At 46.4% G+C, this 17,562-nt stretch overlaps 1 protein-coding gene across 2 annotated transcripts in view; it reads left to right on the forward strand.

Annotated features, from left to right (window-relative positions):
- Kit (KIT proto-oncogene, receptor tyrosine kinase) overlaps positions 1-17,562 on the forward strand; it is a 79,198-nt gene that overhangs the window by 46,701 nt on the left and 14,935 nt on the right. The window contains exons 7-9 of one of the 2 annotated variants that reach the window (XM_028857963.2): positions 1,569-1,684; positions 15,566-15,680; positions 17,289-17,482. In XM_028857963.2, the coding sequence (XP_028713796.1) occupies positions 1,569-1,684; positions 15,566-15,680; positions 17,289-17,482 (425 nt within the window). The remainder of the gene's footprint in view (positions 1-1,568; positions 1,685-15,565; positions 15,681-17,288; positions 17,483-17,562) is intronic. The other variant, XM_028858019.2, reaches the window with a different exon arrangement.

The raw sequence follows: 17,562 nt of genomic DNA on the forward strand, positions 1-17,562 counted from the left end.
GAGTTATTAAGCTTTGGGCTAGGTGATCAATTATTTTTCTTTACTATCAGACCTCTTATTAGATCCTCAAAACATCATAGTTCCAATAGGAGCAGTACTAATTAATACCTAATTACGTGCTCACATGTGTGTATACCTTACATATATCAGCACAAACCTTAGATGTAGCACTTAATCTTTTAAAATTTAGTTTGTTATGGTGTGGGTATGTAATGATGCAGTAATATAATGCACCCCAAAGTACGTGTGAAGGTCAGAGACCACCTTTGGGAGTCAGTTCTCTCCTTCCACCTTTTACATGCATCCCAGGGATCAAACTCGGGTACCTGGGTTGGGAGCATCTTTACCCACTCACCCCACTGGCTCTGGAGCACTCTTAATTCCCCCGTTTTTGTGCACAAGGACACCAAGGCACAGAAGCGTGGAGCCATGTGACCGAGATCAGATGACCAATAGGGGGCTGGGAACTGGGTGGAGTTTCTGTGACTCCATTCAGGAGCTGCTGACGGTTGGGTGAACACAAGTGAATTGATGAGCTAGCCTGGGTTGTTGAGGGTTGGGCCGAAGAGGGTGGAGTTGGGAAGTAGGGGAGGAGTGGCCGAGGTAGACGATTGTAGGCTGGGATCTTGTGTGTGTTTGTTTAAAAAGGAATTATTACCACAGGCCCAGTTCCCTAGAAGCTGAACCTGAGACAGGAGTTCAGTGGCATGGGATTTATGCAGAGAGAAAACTGTGAGGGAACGGGCAAGCTGCTGAGTAAGGACATTCAAGGTGACCCTTGGGGGAAGGTTACAGATGTGAGGGGTGATGGACTGCCCCCACAACATGGGTCCGAGGGCACATGGAAACAGGCCTGTAGACGAGGCACAGGGACACAGAGGCACCTGCATGGGAGGTTGAGATTAGAAAGTTTGCCCTAGCAGTGGTCTGTGAGGGGATTGGTGAGAGGAAAATGACCAAGGCCACTGAGCGCGGTCACGGCCTGCCCAGCTGATCTATCCATCTAGAGCTCACACTAACTCGAGGGTTATATGCTATTCCGTCTTCACAGCCATCCTGCAGGTCCCCGAGTACAGCAGATACTTGAATAACAAATACTGCAGGGGACTCTGGGAAAAGAAGTCCGGGAGTAAAAAGAATACCAAGAGATAGCATTATTGACAGAAGCAAGGTCGGCTGACAGTGGGTGGAGGGGAGTCATTGTTATGTGGCTCCCGAGGGCCCCAAGAGTCGACGTGAAAATAGAGGGCGTGTGCAGAGCCAGGGTTCCCCAGGACAGAGCTCAAGGTACTGCTACAGTGTGGGCAGAATAGGAAGTTGGTCATGAGGGTAGCCTGGGACAGTGACCCCAAAAGTTTAGCTAGCCTAGTTCTGTGTCTTCACATGCAGGTTTTTGTCCCAAATATCATGGTGTGTGTGTGTGTGTGTATTTTGTTAACACTGAATTAAGTGAGTCATTGATATTTCCCCCCAAATAGGCATTTCTTTCCAAGTAGAAACAGTGACAGAGACTTGGATTTTAGGACAGACTATCCACAGGGGGTTGATATATTGTCCTTCCCTTGTAGATATGTGAGCGAACTTCATCTGACCAGATTAAAAGGCACAGAGGGAGGCACCTACACCTTCCTGGTGTCCAACTCTGATGTCAGCACTTCCGTGACATTTAACGTTTATGTGCACAGTAAGTAAATTGCAGGACTCCTTATCTTTTTATTTTGTGTTATTGCACGCCGCAGCTCGCGTGTATAACAGCTGCAGAGCTGCGTTTCTTGTGTACTCTGTAAATAATGTTTCATGATAATTTTGACCTTAACAAAGACCTCGTGGTTTGGTGGTTGGAAGAGAAACCGATTCCCTGTCCGACATTTCACTGGCCGCATGACCTTGTAGAAGTGTGAATTTCTGAGGGCAGCCTCTGAAGTAAACAGGGGAGCCGGGGAGGCTGCGATTAGGAGTTAAGAGAAAAGTGTATTATTATTGATTGTTGAACTGGAAAGCCAGCTGTTGAGTGGGAGCTGGGGTTTGCCATGGGGTGGGGGAGAGCTACTGTCAAGCCCTGCCTGACGGGAGTTTTCTCTTCTCAGAGCTTTTGCTCTTCAGGCTGTGATATACCGTTTATGTTTAGATTGCTCTCCCACTAAGATCAATGCGGTATTGACCCAGCTCAATGGGTTACTCCTGAGTACTTGAGGAGTACCGAGCGAGCAGACAGCAAGTGGTTTGGGGGGGGGGGTGGTGGTGGTGGTGGGCAATTGTCTGTAGTCATGGGAACCTCAGCACCGAAGTCCTGCATGGCTGTGGTTCTTAGAGAAATCCCTAAGCAGAGGTGGAGGCCGAGCGGACAGGAGTCAGTCCTTGCTGCTGCAGCTTCTGCCGAGTGAAGGGCTTCCCCTTGGCTCTGCGCTGGGTCCAGCCTGCATTGATAATGAAGAATAACAACATGGCACCTGCTAGCGTGTTCCAGAAGATGGCCCAGTAAGCAAGTGACTGTTAGAGTTATTCATCCTCGGTGTGTGGGGTCTGGGGGAACCACAGGGGGGCCTTCCTTTGTTAGCTACTTGTTGCAAGAGAATGCAGAAAAAGTAGCTTGAGGGGAAGGGGGTTGGGGTTTGTGCTTGCAGGAAAAGTAGCCCATCTTGGCGGGGAGGGCATGTCTGTGGGGTTAGGTCTGTGGCTGTAGGAGCTTGCACCTTAACTTGTTCACCTTCTGACGAATCGGGAAGAAGAGAACTGAGGCCTGAAGCCAGTCTCAGTGGCCTGCCTCAGTGACCTCCTCTGCCAGCCATGCCTCCTGTCCCAAAGGTTCCACAGTCTCCCCCAAAACAGCATCAGCAGGGAGGATCCACCATTCAGATATATGAGCCTGTTGGGGATGTTTCAGATCAAACCAGAATAATTCCCCACAAAAAAACCTCAGGCACTGGGCAGCGGGCTGGACTAAAGGGGATTGTGGATGGGTGGGAGAGGGGCGGGGCGGCCAGGGGAGCTTCTTCCCGCCCCTGGAGCAGCTTACCCGCCATGGTTTCACATATATATGTTCTCCCATTTGCCCCTGCCTTGCTACGACAGCAGGTTGGGTGGGGTCAGAGCCATTTGTTATTGAAGGAGAAATAACTAGTAAAGGTCTTCTCTGGACTGCTTTTTTATTGCTCGGCTATATCAGCATTTCTAGAATTGTGGTTCCTGGTGAAGAGGATGTATCAGTCAGAGTGCTAGGAACAGACCTGCTAGAAAACACACACACACACACACACACACACACACACACACACACACACACACACACACGGAATTATTAGATTGGCTTACAGAATGTTGTCACTGTAGTCCAGCAATGGCGGTCTCATTCAGTCCACCAGGCTGAATGTCTCAGTAGTCCCAATATGGCGCTGAGGGCCAGGAGGATTCCTGGAATCCTGAAGAAGACCCAGATTTAGGGTGGATCTTCCTGCTTCAAATAATCTGATCAAGAAAATCCCTCTCAGGAGTGCACAGCAGCTTTGGGTTTTAGTTGATTCCTGAGGCAGTCAGGTGGACAACCAAGATGAGCCACCACAGGCATCAGGATGTATTTGAACTGGGTGTCATGGCTGCCTGCCTTTGATCCAGCATTCTGGGAGGTGGAGGCTGGTAGATCTTTGTGAATTCAGGGCCAGCCTGGTTTAGACAGTGAGACCCTGTCTCAAGGGGGGAAAGGGTCACATGCTTATGATGTATACTTTTATGTGGCTGACTCCCCCCCTCCCCCAGCATTTTAAATCTGTTGATGAACGCTGTACCTCCTTGGGTGTGGGGGCAAGGTTTGTGGGATGGAGCTAATGATCCCAAACTCTGGGCCACAGAGCTCCTCCTTTCCAAACGAAATGTTAATTAATATTTCTGTTCCTCAGAACAGTTTTTGATTATTTGCTATCTCATTGGCCCTCAATTCAAATATTTCTAGATTAATTCAGATGTTAATCAAGGGAGCTTAATATATTACACATGGGCAAAATTACCTACTTCTGAAAACCTTAATATTCAACTAATTTAAGAGACGACAGTAGGCAAATCAGTTTTTTTGCAAGCATAATGTGCAAATTGTTCATGCAAAACTTGATTCCGAGTGTAGTAGGCCTCTCCCACCTACCTGCTCCAAGACCCCCAATCCATTGTAGATCAGTGTTCCCAAAAATACAGTAAGAGCCAGCTAACAGAAAAGCTGAAGGGTTTACAACACGGTCGCATTTACCAGGCGGACACTTCCGCCTAGCCATTTCCGGATCAAGGCGTCTCTCGTAGCTAGGATACCCGGTGGACCCGGATATCTCCGCCTAGCAAGTTCCGGGCCAAGGGGTCTCGCGTGATCAGGGTCCGTGACGTTGCATGGTCACGTTAAGCGCGCAACGTGACCATGTGATCTACGCACACGCGTGGAGTAGTGACGTGACCTGGCCACGCCCCCAGCCGGTTTTAAAAGTGGAGCGCCATGTTTCCCAGTCCCTCTTCACGCACGTGTCTCTCCCACAGGCCTGCACACTCTCTATCCCTGTATTTCTAATAAACTCTTATAAGCGGATTCTGTCGTGTTTCGTGACGTTTCCTTGCAGGGTAAGAACACAACGCAGCTAAATAACTAACATTTTGGTGCCGTGACTCGGATTCAGGCGAATGGAGAGCGGTCTGTCGCGTACGGAGCAGATTCCCCGGTTCGCGGGCTGCCGGGCGCAAAGCGCCCGGGAGCGCCCGCTCGGTTTCGGCACCAAAATGTTAGTTATTTAGCTGCGTTGTGTTCTTACCCTGCAAGGAAACGTCACGAAACACGACAGAATCCGCTTATAAGAGTTTATTAGAAATACAGGGATAGAGAGTGCGCAGGCCTGTGGGAGAGACACGTGCGTGGAGGAGAGAAGGGAAGAAGAGAGAACCGGGAATATGGCGCTCCGCTTTAAAAACCGGCTGGGGGCGTGGCCAGGTCACGTCACTACTCCACACGTGTGCGTAGATCACATGGTCACGTTGCTCGCTTACGTGACCATGTAACGTCACGGACCCTGATCACGCGAGACCCCTTGGCCCGGAACTTGTTAGGCGGAGTCCGCCGGGTATCCTAGCTACGAGACGCCTTGATCCGGAAATGGCTAGGCGGAAGTGTCCGCCTGGTAAATGCGACCGTGTTGTAAACCCTTCAAAAGCAAAATGAAGAAACCGGTGGACAGTGCATAAGGCTTTGTCAGGTTTCACAGGTATAAGAAACGTTTTACCAGATTGCTCCTTCCGAATGCCACTCATGTGTTCCTGTGCCTTTCCCCTGTGGACCAGCGGCAGCAGATCATAGGGGAGCATGCTCCATGGAACACGTCGAGAAGCTCATCGTGTCATTTTTTTGCCTGGGCCTCTCAGCCAGAGGGGGCATTTAGAGACCTCTTTCCCAGCGTGCCAGCTGCCACTGGGGCATGAGACACTGAGTACCGCAGTACTGACCACTGCAGTACATTCTGACTTTCCTGGGGGGGGGTGGTTAGAATGGCCGCCGATTGATTTATGAGGCTGCCCTGCCCCACCAGGCAGGGTCAGTTACAACCACATCTGCTGGGGAACTCCACCAACTTCCAACATGATCTCCCCCTGTCAGGGGAGGCCTTGTCTAGGGCCGAGCTCCCCAGCAAGCACCTTGCCATGGATGGAGTGCCTGCTTCATCCCGCTGGGTGTGTGGAGGACAGGCAATGGGCTCTGCCCTCCAGGTTAAACTCTTCGGGAAGCCTTTTCATTCACATCAGTTTCTTGCAAATGCTAAGCTGACAAAGCCATTCATTCCATTCACAAGGCGCATTGAATTTACAAATGGCTTTGACAGTGAGCATATTTGTTCAAACTGTCCACCTCTTGTGAGGCATGTCGCAATTGCTCTGGACTGTTACAGTTGACAGTATTATGGGTTAGGTTTCTTTCTTTTATTTTTTTGATTTTTTTCCGGTGGACTTAAAAGCTAAAATCAAGGGCTGGGGATGTCGTTCAATTGGTAAAATGCGTCCCTATCATGCTTCCGTCCCCAGTATTGCATAAAGCCAAGCCTAAGCGTGGTGGTAAGTGCTTATACTCCCAGGCAGGAAGGTCAGAAGTTCAAGGTCATTCTGAGCTATGTGGTGAGTTGAGGCCAGCCTGAGCTGTGTTTTAACCTGTCTCCAACAAACAACCAAACAAAACTGTTTTAAACATCGAAACTCTGGGAATCATTGTGTCCATTCTGACATCCTAGGGTAACGATGACAGTTATGGGTAATTCTATGCATGGTTTATTCTGTAAATAAGCTTAGCCTCCAGGGGGAAAGGAATTATGTACTGCAAAAATTAGAATTAATGAAAGTCAAGATAATAAATGCGCCGGGTTAGCACAGAAATTCAGGCTACTTAGTGACACTGATGTGTAATTGCTTACAAGATTCAGTGCTAAGAAATGCTAATGTAAGTCCTTGATTTGCAGTGGTCTAAATTCTTGAAAAGTCCATTCGTTCTGAAATTTTCTCATGTAGATTTCAGTATAGTTAGTGGTGGGGGGTAGGGAGCCAATCCCTTATATAGGAGACTTGGAGTTTTCATTAAAACAAAACAAAGCCACACGTTTTTTCCCCCTTTGAATTTGCATTACTGTGATTCCTCTTGGGAGTGCTTGCCCAAGGTGTATGTAGAAGTCAAATTCTTAGTTCTGAAAAGTTAGATGCCCTTGGGGGGAAATGGTGATGTATTTCCCTTGCAAATGAAAATTGAGGAGAAGTGTATAATTGTTAAAAACTCCAAATTTTACTCCAAAGACACTACTCTTTCCCAGAATGCTCTCGATATTGGGAAAAAATTCTATCGGCCAGCTGTGTGGGCAGCCTGCATCGCTTATCGGGAGCTCCTGGCTGTATAAAAGGGTCCTGGATAGCTCTTTCTCCAGTCTTAAGGGTATTCCCTTCAGTGACAGACCTCAGCCATGAGGGAGGGCTGCTGAGGTCCACAGGGAGCGGGGAGGGAAAGGAGGACTCACCTTCCTCAGGATGCTTCTGTAGAGCCGACTTGTGTGAAGCTCACGTGACTGGAGTCTACAGTGATGGCTGGACCACATCACATTGACTCTCAGTGCCACCAACAGCTTCACTCCATTTATGGAAGGGTGCTAACCAGGCACCAGAAACAAGTTAAGAAAATGCTCTTTAATGGATTAATTCTAAATCACTGCACCAAATAATTAACATCCTGCTTGGTGCTCACATGATCATTTATATACCAAAATCAGCCAAAGTAATAAATCACCCGTAATGATGCTTCTTGATGAGAAAGTTCCCCTTTGACCACTTCCGCAAAGTCCAGACTGCTTTGGCTGTATTTGGGGTTATCAATCGATAAATCCAGTTACAGATGGCTAGAGCCTCACTAGGTGGAAGCAGCTATTTGTGGGACAGCCTGCAAGCCCATTTGCCAACAACAAAGGTGGACCTGTCAAGCCAGCCATGGAGATGGCTTCAGACCGCCTGCCAGCCATCTGGGTTGTCCACCTGGCTGGAATCTCAGGGTCTTTTTTACCAGTGTGGAACGAGAACAGTGGCCTGCCTTCAAGGACTGCTCAATTTGGGGGCTTGGAGCAAGCCTGCCCTTGAAAAAAATCCTCAAGGAACAGTAAAGCTAAGAGAATGCTTTCCATAACTGGAAAGTTCCTCCCACCTCTTAGCACTTAGAGTATGTGTCTGTCTTCCTCTTGCTCCTCAGTGGTTGGTTTTTGGATACTGGGATTGAAGCCTAAGGCTTGCCTCTTGAATTGGATGCCCAGCAACCCTGTTTTCTATTAAAAAGGGTGGGGGTGAAAGATTTTCCAAATGAGTAGGTGTCCAAACAAACCATCATGCCTTTCTCTGTGGGGTTTTGTTTTGGAAGGCTTTTGCCTTTTAGTGCTGCTCGGAGGCTTGCTCCTGGACTTAGTAGCTGGGATTCTGAAACCGTAAATAGAGCGGTCCTTCATGGATGTCCTTACTGTTGACTTGCTTCTTGGAAGCTGTGGGGCTTCCCAGTGACTGGAACGCACCCGATGCTTGTGACCTTGCTATCTTGTTGCATGAGGAACTTCTTCAAGCGCAGACTCCAAGCCCCACACTGAGCTGTCCCTGAAGGCAAGACTTCTTGCTTTCACACTGGTAAAGGACCCTGAGATTCCAGCCAGGTGGGCGACCCAGATGGCTGGCAGGCGGTCTGAAGTGGTCTAGATGGCTGGCTTGCCAGGTCCACCTTTGCTGTTGGCAAATTGGGTATGCTGTGTGATTTACATGCAGGCCGTCCTGCAGTGTAGTTGAATGTATCTACTTATATATTTTTAAATTCAAGCTTTTCTTACCTCAAAAGTTAGGTTTGGTAAACCCAGAAAATGTATCAAGAAGCAAAAATGAAAAATAAATTTTATGTTTACCATTTAAAAGTTTTTTGTTTTTATATTTCATTACTTCCCATTGTTAATATCCCTTATTTTTTTTTAATTTTCTTCTAGACCGTGTGTGTGTGTGTGTGTGTGTGTGTGTGTATCTATCTATCTATCTATCTATCTATCTATTTATTTATTTATTTATTTATTTATTTATTTATTTATTTATTTATATGAGGCTGTCAGCTGGATGTTCTTGCAGAGAACACAGGTTTGGTTCCCAGCAGTCACATAATGGCTCACAACCATCCATTACTCCAGTTGCAGGGGATCAGTTTCCCTCTTCTGCCCTGCACAGGCACACACTTGGGACACATACATACATGTAGGCAAAACAGTCATATATATGAAATAAATAAATCTTAACCAAGATGAGATTGTGTTATTTCGTATCCTGGCTTTTTAGTGTTGAGTACAGATGTATTGAGAATATCTTTTCAAGTCGTAAAATATTCTTCCACAGCCTCCCCTTGGTATCTCTTTGTACAGATCTTTCATAACTCCTTTAAGCCCACATCTGATACGATTTTGAGACATTATAGAGTAAGACAGTTCTAAAATGATGTGGCTGAGTTTTTTAAAAGGAACCTGTCAGGAGTTTATAATCATCTTGTTTAATCTTGAAGGAGTGACCTTGCCCGAGTGCCTGGAAGTTAGGAAGTTGCCATCTGTCATTGTGCTTCATGCTCTTACGTCTTCCACACGCTGTCAGTTCTCAGGACCATTCTAAATTAAGGACTAATTCTCAGGTTGTCTTCAGTGTGGTAGTTAATCTATGTAAAAAATAGTTGCTGGTCTTCACATTAATCTATTAGGAGACTTCATACATTTATTTGAGATCGGGCCGTACTCGAATCTGTTTTTATTGTCTCTTAAACTCAGACTGAGTATTGTTTTGATGTGACTTTTTTTTTTTTTTAACAGTTGTTTCCCATTGCGCGCAGGCGCTCACGCACATCCATCCATGCCACGCTGTGCGTGTACAAGGCAGAGAACAGTTTAAGGGAGTGAGTTCTCTCCTTCCACCATGTGGCTCCTAGGGATTGGACTCAGGTTGTCAGGCTTGGAGGCAAGTGCCTTTACCCACGGAGCCATCTCACGGGCCCCTTGATGTGACGTTATAAAATCTCTCCAGAGAAAGAGAATCTCTGGATACTAGAATGGCTAGAGATGTTGAAGTTGGAGGGAAACGTGTGGAAACGAGCCATTGACATAGAACTTGGCTCTTTGACTCTGAAAAAAGACGGCAGTAGATGTCCTTCTAAACATCTTTCTCGGCTCCAATGTCCATCATTCCTTTCCTTCACCTCTCATAAGGTAATGGGTCTCAGGGTGTGTGTGACGCTACTGACAGTGTCTTTGTGAACGCCAGACCTCTGGAGAATGCAGCCACCTTCCTGGGTCCCTGGGTCCCTGTTACCTAGATGCCTCATGTGGTCTAACTTTTTTTTTTTTTAAAATTAAATGTGGGAAAGCCAAGAAGTAGGTTGAGTGTGTGACTGTAAACTTCGATGACGTTGCCCCCTGACCCCTCCCGACAGGAGCGTGAATAGTCCTTTTAGATCGTGGACCTTCTGCTGTGTGGAAATTTCCTTTTCATTTGAGCCAGGTGTGTTTTCACATCAAATTAGCCTTGTTCGTTTATAAATGGATGCAGGGTCGCCTCTGTTTCAGCGGGAATTTAAATTAATCCAAGAATAGGTACATAATTTTTCTGTGGGCATTATGTCAATATCCTCTGAATTATGTGGCAAAATGAATTACCTACTTTGCAGAGTAGAAAAATGACATTTCAGCCTGTGCCTGTGCGTCTTGGCAGAGCACATAGGTTTGTGATGGGCGTTCAGGGCCCCGGCCCGGCCCGCATCTGGACTACATGGCACTGAGGGTCCAGGAATTGAGCTTAAGGAGTCTGACTGAAGCAGGCTTCCTCCAAGTGGAGACGCTATTTGGGGACTCCATCTTGAAACCAGGAGGGTTTTGATGTTGTCTGTTTCTTTAGTTGTCTGTGTGGCGTTAGGCATGTGTGTTTGCATGTTCCCATCTGTATGCACATGCAGGTGGACAAGTGTGTGTAGAGGCCAGAGGTTGAACATTTCCTTATTAAAGCAAGGTCTCTCCCTTGACCCGTGAGCTTGCTGATGCAGTAGCCTAGGTAACCAGCAAACCCCTGTCTCGGCTTCCGTACCGAGGCTACCGGTTGGGCTGCCAGTAGGTGCTGGGGCTCCCAACTCTATTCGAATTTTCCTTACTCTTGCACAGCAAGCACATGACCCCTGAGCCTTCTCCCCAGCTCCTAGGGGCTCTTTCTGATGGCTTTTAGAACAGGGATTCTGAAAACTACACATGTGGTCACTGGGTTTGAGCAGCCAACGGATCAAGAAAAAAAAAATTTTAAGTAGTTAAAAAGGCCAGAAGATTTTTGAATAAAATGAAAAATAAAACTCATCATCTAGTTGGGGATACCACCTCATTAAGGTGGCATTGGTTGTTAAAATGAGTTCTGCGTTGGAAATATCTGGGTATAGGAGACTATAGTTGAAGTTTTTACTTTTGTTGTTTGTTGGACAAAATTCTGATTTAAAATGGCCTATTTTGGGGGGTTGGTGGTGTGTGTGGTCAGTTTGTAGAGCTTGCTTAGCATGCATGGAGGTGCCGTGGGTTTGATCTCCCCAACATAAATGAGCATGGTGGTGTACTCCTGTAATTTCAGCTCTCTGAAGGTGGAGGCAGGAGGTTCAAGGTCATCCTTGGCTACATAGGGATCTTGAAGTCAGCCTGGCCTAGATGAGACCAGGCCAAAGTACTCATTTGCCAGTTTTTAGATATCTTCAAGAAGGGACAAAATGCAATATATTTCCAAAATTTCTATTCTAAGGATTTCTGTAACACATGCCTATAATATTTCTTTTAATTTTTTTTTTTTAAATCAGCTACAGTTATTTTATACTGCTGTTTGAGGCTGGTTTACATTCCCTCTCATTATAACAATACTGTGACAGGAATATATCTTCTATCCAGACCCAGCTAGAATGGTGACAGATTGTTAAACATGGCCACTGCATCACCATTCTGCCCCAGCAAACCCAGAGTTGTAAAAACAAAAATCCATCCTTCGGACCACTTCCCATTTGGCCTTGTATTATTTGGAGTCTGCCCCTCCTCCTGCTGATTATAGAGTACGGGCAAATTGTATTGGGCATGGGAGCTGGTTAAGGTGGGCAGGGCCAGAGAAGGTCTACTCAGAACCACTCCCCTGCAGGAGGTGAATGGAAGGCGAGTCTCCCCAGCTTCCTTCTGTGTGCCTGGAGCCTCCCGGTGCTAGCCGCCAACTCTTGTTCTATGTACCGCATTCTTAAAATTAATTTTGTTCTTGTTTTCCGCATGGACCTGATGGTGCTGAGAAGAATATTTTTCAAAATCACCAATCTGTGGGGTAAATCAGTGTTTCGGATTTTAATTGCATGAGCAACAAATTCTCACATTACATTAACAAATTACTGCCTACACGCTGATCATTGTTGAGGATACCGGATGGCTTAAGTCTACAATGCTTTTCAAATGGAAAAGGCTATTTGAAAAAAAAATCTGCACAGGAAACATGTAACTTAGACACTTCTTAGGCTTATCAAAAACCCCAACTTGGGAGGAATTAGGGAGTGTGTCATTTGATATCCTACTTATTTCAGAATGTCTAAGAAACTACAGCTCTGACTTAACCTGGAGAATTGCAGAGTTATGTATCTTTAGCAGTGGAATGCATATTTAATGCCATACATGGTGCATTGAGCCACTTACAAAATGCAGATAAGCTCAGATTTTCATTTTAGGAATCAGTTCTACCTAGCTCATTCTTTATGCATTAAACATTTTCCTAATACAACCTGCCATGGACAGCCCACACTGGACCAGTGTGACTTAGCCTTTTCAGAATGAGGTATCACACCACCAATACTGAGGGCAGGGCTGGGACTAAGTAAATAGGAGGACAAAACTGGAGGAGGCCCTCACTCATAGGTCCCCACGTGCACCTTCAGGGCTAGTGTTTCTGAACTGTGGGCCGCTTCTCTGGTCCCTTCTAGTCCTGGCCTCCATTGGGTTCCTTTAAGATACTTTGTTTAAAAAAAAAAAAAAAACAACAACAACAAAACCACACAAAGTGCTGGGTCAGCCCTTTGGCTTACAGAAGCTGGGGGTCGGAGAAGGAATCTTCATTTGGTGTCTCAGAAAGCCTAATGCACACCTAAGGTTTAGGGCCCTCTGAGGCCCGACAGGACAAAAGCAATTCAGCTAGCCTCAGGTAATGACCCACCTTGGATAGCAGCTTTAAAACCAACCACCAAAACCTCCTCAGTTGACCAACCCAGGAGCAAGTAGGCCAGTCAGACCACATCGCCGGCCGCGGCCAGCCATTATGTAACTGCTACCAGGTGTCATGCTAGAAGGCTTGTCACTAAAGCAAAGAATAATTGATAATGCATGTTTGAGCCGTTCCAATTTTTTAATTAAAAACGTTTTATACATTCACTTTTGGCTCCATGTTCACTGTATGATTAAAAAAAAAGGTTGGAAGAATAAAGTAGAAACAATCCCTATGCCCTGTTAATGCCATAAGGTGCCCTTTCAGCGTTTAGGAATTCTTTTTCTGTTGTCCATCTTAGGACATGATGGCCCTAAGCAAGGGTGAGGGACAAAATCAGTGGACCCAGCTAATGAGCTTGAGATGTTTGCGTCCTGCCATCTCCGCCACCTCTTTGTAGACTTCCCTACTCATTGTTAATGTCAGTATTTTTTTAGACTCCACCTGTCTAAGGTGTACATGTAGATTTCCTGTCTCTTGCTTCTCTGTTTTGAGAGTAAGGGGACTAGGTCTCCTGGCCAGGAAAGCCACAGTTAAACTCCAGTTATCTCCTTACGACATTGATCACTTGTTCCCGTGGGTGGTCTCATATCCATTCCCCAGCTCTTACTGGGTGTCTACTGCCACCAGACCTACGCCATTAGTCTAACCTATGGCTCTTGCCATTGAAAGTCTGATGAAGGAGGCAAAGCGTGAGCTTGAATAACAAAGTCGGATGTTCCTCGGGGCCCCAGGAATGGGGATAGAGCTTGGCTAGGAAGAAGTGTGGGGTGGCTTAGAAAAGGAGGGTGACTCTGGAGCTGAGTCCAGAGGGACCCACCGTATGGCTGCTGTGGTCTCCAGCAAAATAGCATTCTCCTCAGAGTCCACTATTGTTTTGTGCCCTACTTTTCAGCCTGATCCCACAGTTGCTCGTGATAATTAAATGAAACTTGCCAGATGGATGCTTTCGCAAGATGATGGCTCGTCTTCTTGCTCTATTTGTGAAAGCTGGCATTAGATCCAAATTCTCAAGGATGCTCCTACCTTGAGGATGGCTTTGGAGAGTAGTGGTTCTTTTGTGGTGTTTGCCAAATGGCCTGCCATCAGCAGGACCAGGTTGAGTGACAGGTGGGTGTGTCATGCATGTGGACACCGATCTCTGCCAACCCATGTTGCTTCTGAGGAGGTGGGGTGCTCTGCAGAAGAGCAGTGGTCCTGCAGAGATGTCATTTATCATCGTTACTTCCTTCGGGAAAACAAACTCCTTAAGCTTCTGACCCGTCAGTCTTTCCCTCTCTCATCTGTTGCTCTTATGAGTTTGTGTGTAATTGATGTTGAAATCCCAGCCTTCAGGTTAAAACACACTGTCGTCACACTGTCTTAAAGAAGCAATTTTCAGAGCATTAAAGGGAGAATGAAGGGTGGTAAATATTGTCCATTTAATCTGTAACCAACTTGCTTAATTGGGGGGGGGCATAGCATTCCAATAGAAAACAACTAAATCAGTAATAGTAGAAATAACAAATGCATCATTGTACATCTGTGAGTCCATTCTTGGTTCTTTTAAAAGATGTTTATCACATTTACTTATTTGCGTGCCATATGCCCCAGCATGCTTGTGAAAATAAGAGTGTGTGAATACCACAGCATACACGTGGAGGTCAGAGGGCAGCTGGTGGGAGTCTGTCCTTCCACCGTGTGGGTCCCGGGAATCAAACTCAGATAGTCGGGATTGGTGGCAATCTTCTTTACCTGATGGGATATCGCAACAGCCCTCATTCTTAACTCTTTACGTGCTCCGTCACATTTACTCACCACCCTGCAGGATGGTCGCCATTATGCCCTTTCTATAGATGAAGAAAGAGTTAAGAGAAGGATTCGGATGGAAGCTTGATCAGTTTGGATTGTCCACTACACCCCTGCCCTGCTGGTTCTTATAGCCTGCGCTTGTCTCCAGTGACGCAGGGGACCATCTCTACCTGCAGGATGTTGACTATTAACCACATTCATCCTCAAAGGGTTAGAAGCCCTCGAGGATATTGCCATCAGAACCGTACAGTAGGAGTTCATCTTCCTTTCACTTGAGAAATAATTTCAAGAATTTGAAATTGTTGAATATCAATTGATTATTGTAGTTACACAGGACTGCCAAATTAGAGTCTTCCCGCTGGTACAATTTATGTTTTTGCTGATTATACTCAGGCTGTGGATAATATATATGAACAAAACCATGGGACTAGTTTCCTCTTCCCACTTTCTGTCTGTGTTTTTTTGTGAAATAAAGGTTTAGATGCTCACACTGTCATTCACTATCGCTTTTTAACTTTCCTGTAAGGATAGCAATCCAACTCTTGCACATCCTTAAAGGAGAGGATAGCTCCTATTTGTCTGCAACAACTCCTAATTGTATCTATCCCATTGCCCGTCATTGAACATGAAGTGTCCAGGCAGGTAGAGTGGCTTGAACTCCCATTGGCAAGGAGTCTAAGTTGAGAATGCTGATTTTTGACCTGAAGCAGAAACCAGCCAGGTTGATCTTGGCAGCCTCTGCCATATAGAGCTCCTCAGGATCCCTGTGCCTTCAATGGATGGGGAGGGTCCATGCCATGGACGGTACCCCACTGAACCCTCGTGCCACCCTGGGTATCTCCCATCCCTGGTGTTTGGGAGAGTGGCAAGTCAGGTTCCTTGGCTGCCTCCTAAAGGACCTAGGGATGGGATAAGAAAATGGAGAGAATCATCCGGGGATGTTTAACAGACTGACAAATGGCTATTTCTCTTCCTGCAGCAAAACCAGAGATCCTGACGTCTGACAGGCTCAAGAATGGCATGCTCCAGTGTGTGGCAGCGGGATTCCCGGAACCCACAATAGACTGGTATTTTTGTACGGGAGCAGAGCAAAGGTAAGAGGATTATTTTTGGCACTGCTTAAAATTCAGAAGGCAAGGGCTATAATTCAGTTGCATTTCAAATGTGTTTTCAGACTTACTATTTATTTTTTAGAATAAAAAAGCTGTGTTTCGATTATTTCTTTTTCTCCTATATCTTTGTGGCTTTTTAAGAAGGGGATAATGGCTATATTTTTCCTGGTCGACATTAATTTTGTTTGCTGAAAAATGATTACTGAATGACTTCTCTATTTTGGTGGTTATCTTTTTGGGTTTATCATGCAATTTCTAGCCTGCAGGTAGATAAAGCAATTTCCCAGGACAGAGTAATTAGATTTCCATTCTATACACAGGAGGTAATGTGTGTGGGAAATGTGGCTGCAGTTATCATGAAAAAAATTACCTCAGAAGTTAATTGCCAAGTAACCAAAAAGTAATGATCTCACAATTACAACATACATATGGCGTTTGTGAGCAATGGGTTTGAAAAAGTATTTCTCCTTGATTAGGTGCCCAGCCCCCGAATCAAGGAACATCTGCCATTGTGTGGCTTTCCCTCGCTGCCTGCACTTAAGCCTTAAATTGTCCTCTCACATTACCTGAAGATGAAAATGGGGTCAGCGTGCCGCTTTTACACATCAAACACCACGTTGTGCTCCAGCTTCCAAAGCTTAGTTTGGCCTCATGAATAGTCAGAATAGCGGTGGACATTTTATTTTTCATGGGAGACGTTGTAGGCCGACACGTCAGGATTGGTTATGTGGGATTGCTGTTTGGGTGTGGGTTTTAGCAGAATGTTTTGTTTGGGGTTGCATAAAACCTCTGAACGTTGTGCCCTCCATGGCACGGCCTGCGTGATTATCTTGTGCTCAGCAACACGTTTACATGGAAGTTAACCCTGTGTAAACGCTGGTCTAGCGTGCACCGTGCTCGGCTGCACCCACGCCTCTGCCTCTGCCTGGGTGTATCCGAATTCTAGAGGGTGGGGAGAGAGAGCGGACCAGATGAGCGCCTGACATATGTCGGCCTTTAGTATGCAATGGAAAAGAGGTGTCCGGGGATGTCTTCTGAAGAGAGGATCCTTGCAGCCCGAGTGGTCATCACACACATGGGATGTGCTTCCGACTCCGGGCCTCAGGCCCCTCCCTATTGCACTGAGTCTTTCTTGTTTTCGTTCTTGTTGATTTCTTCTGATCTCCTCTTCTCCACTCTTTACCTTCAGCCACCACTCCCCCTTTCCAAATTTGTTTCTTTCTAAGAGTCTGTGGTGTGGCGGCATCTGTTGCTGGGGGCCTTTTGAGCCCATTTCTTTCGGCCACCCTTGAGACGGTACGGCCATAGAAACTCACTGGGTCGGGCACTCAGAGGGGTCAGGACACGGGTCCTTGTCCAACCTCTGAACCTTCACTCTCTCTTTCGGCTCTTCCATAGTATTTTCCACACTCACAGGGCCCCAAGGGATTCATTCTCCTCGGGCCACCCCGGCCTTGACGGCTGGGAAAGGGTGTTTTCATTGGGTCTGCGTTTCCAGTCAGCCAAGTGTGCCAGACCGAGGCGTCACGTGCTTTATGTGGTGTCCTGGTGGAAGCCTCCCCCCCACACTGTTGCTCTCTTTTGTTGTAGGTGTGCCGTTCCCGTCCCACCAGTGGATGTACAGATCCAGAACGGATCTGTGTCGCCATTTGGAAAGCTGGTGGTGCGGAGTTCCATAGACTCCGGTGTCTTCCGGCACAACGGCACAGTGGAGTGTAAGGCCTACAACGATGTGGGCAAGAGCTCCGCCTTCTTTAACTTTGCATTTAAAGGTAACAACAAAGGTATATTTCCTTTTAATCCAATTCAAGGGGATGCTTAGGCTCTGTGTCCCATACCATGATCTTAACTCCATTCCAGTGTT

Source organism: Peromyscus leucopus, chromosome 10, assembly GCF_004664715.2.
Source record: "Peromyscus leucopus breed LL Stock chromosome 10, UCI_PerLeu_2.1, whole genome shotgun sequence".
NCBI classification, from domain to species: domain Eukaryota; kingdom Metazoa; phylum Chordata; class Mammalia; order Rodentia; family Cricetidae; genus Peromyscus; species Peromyscus leucopus.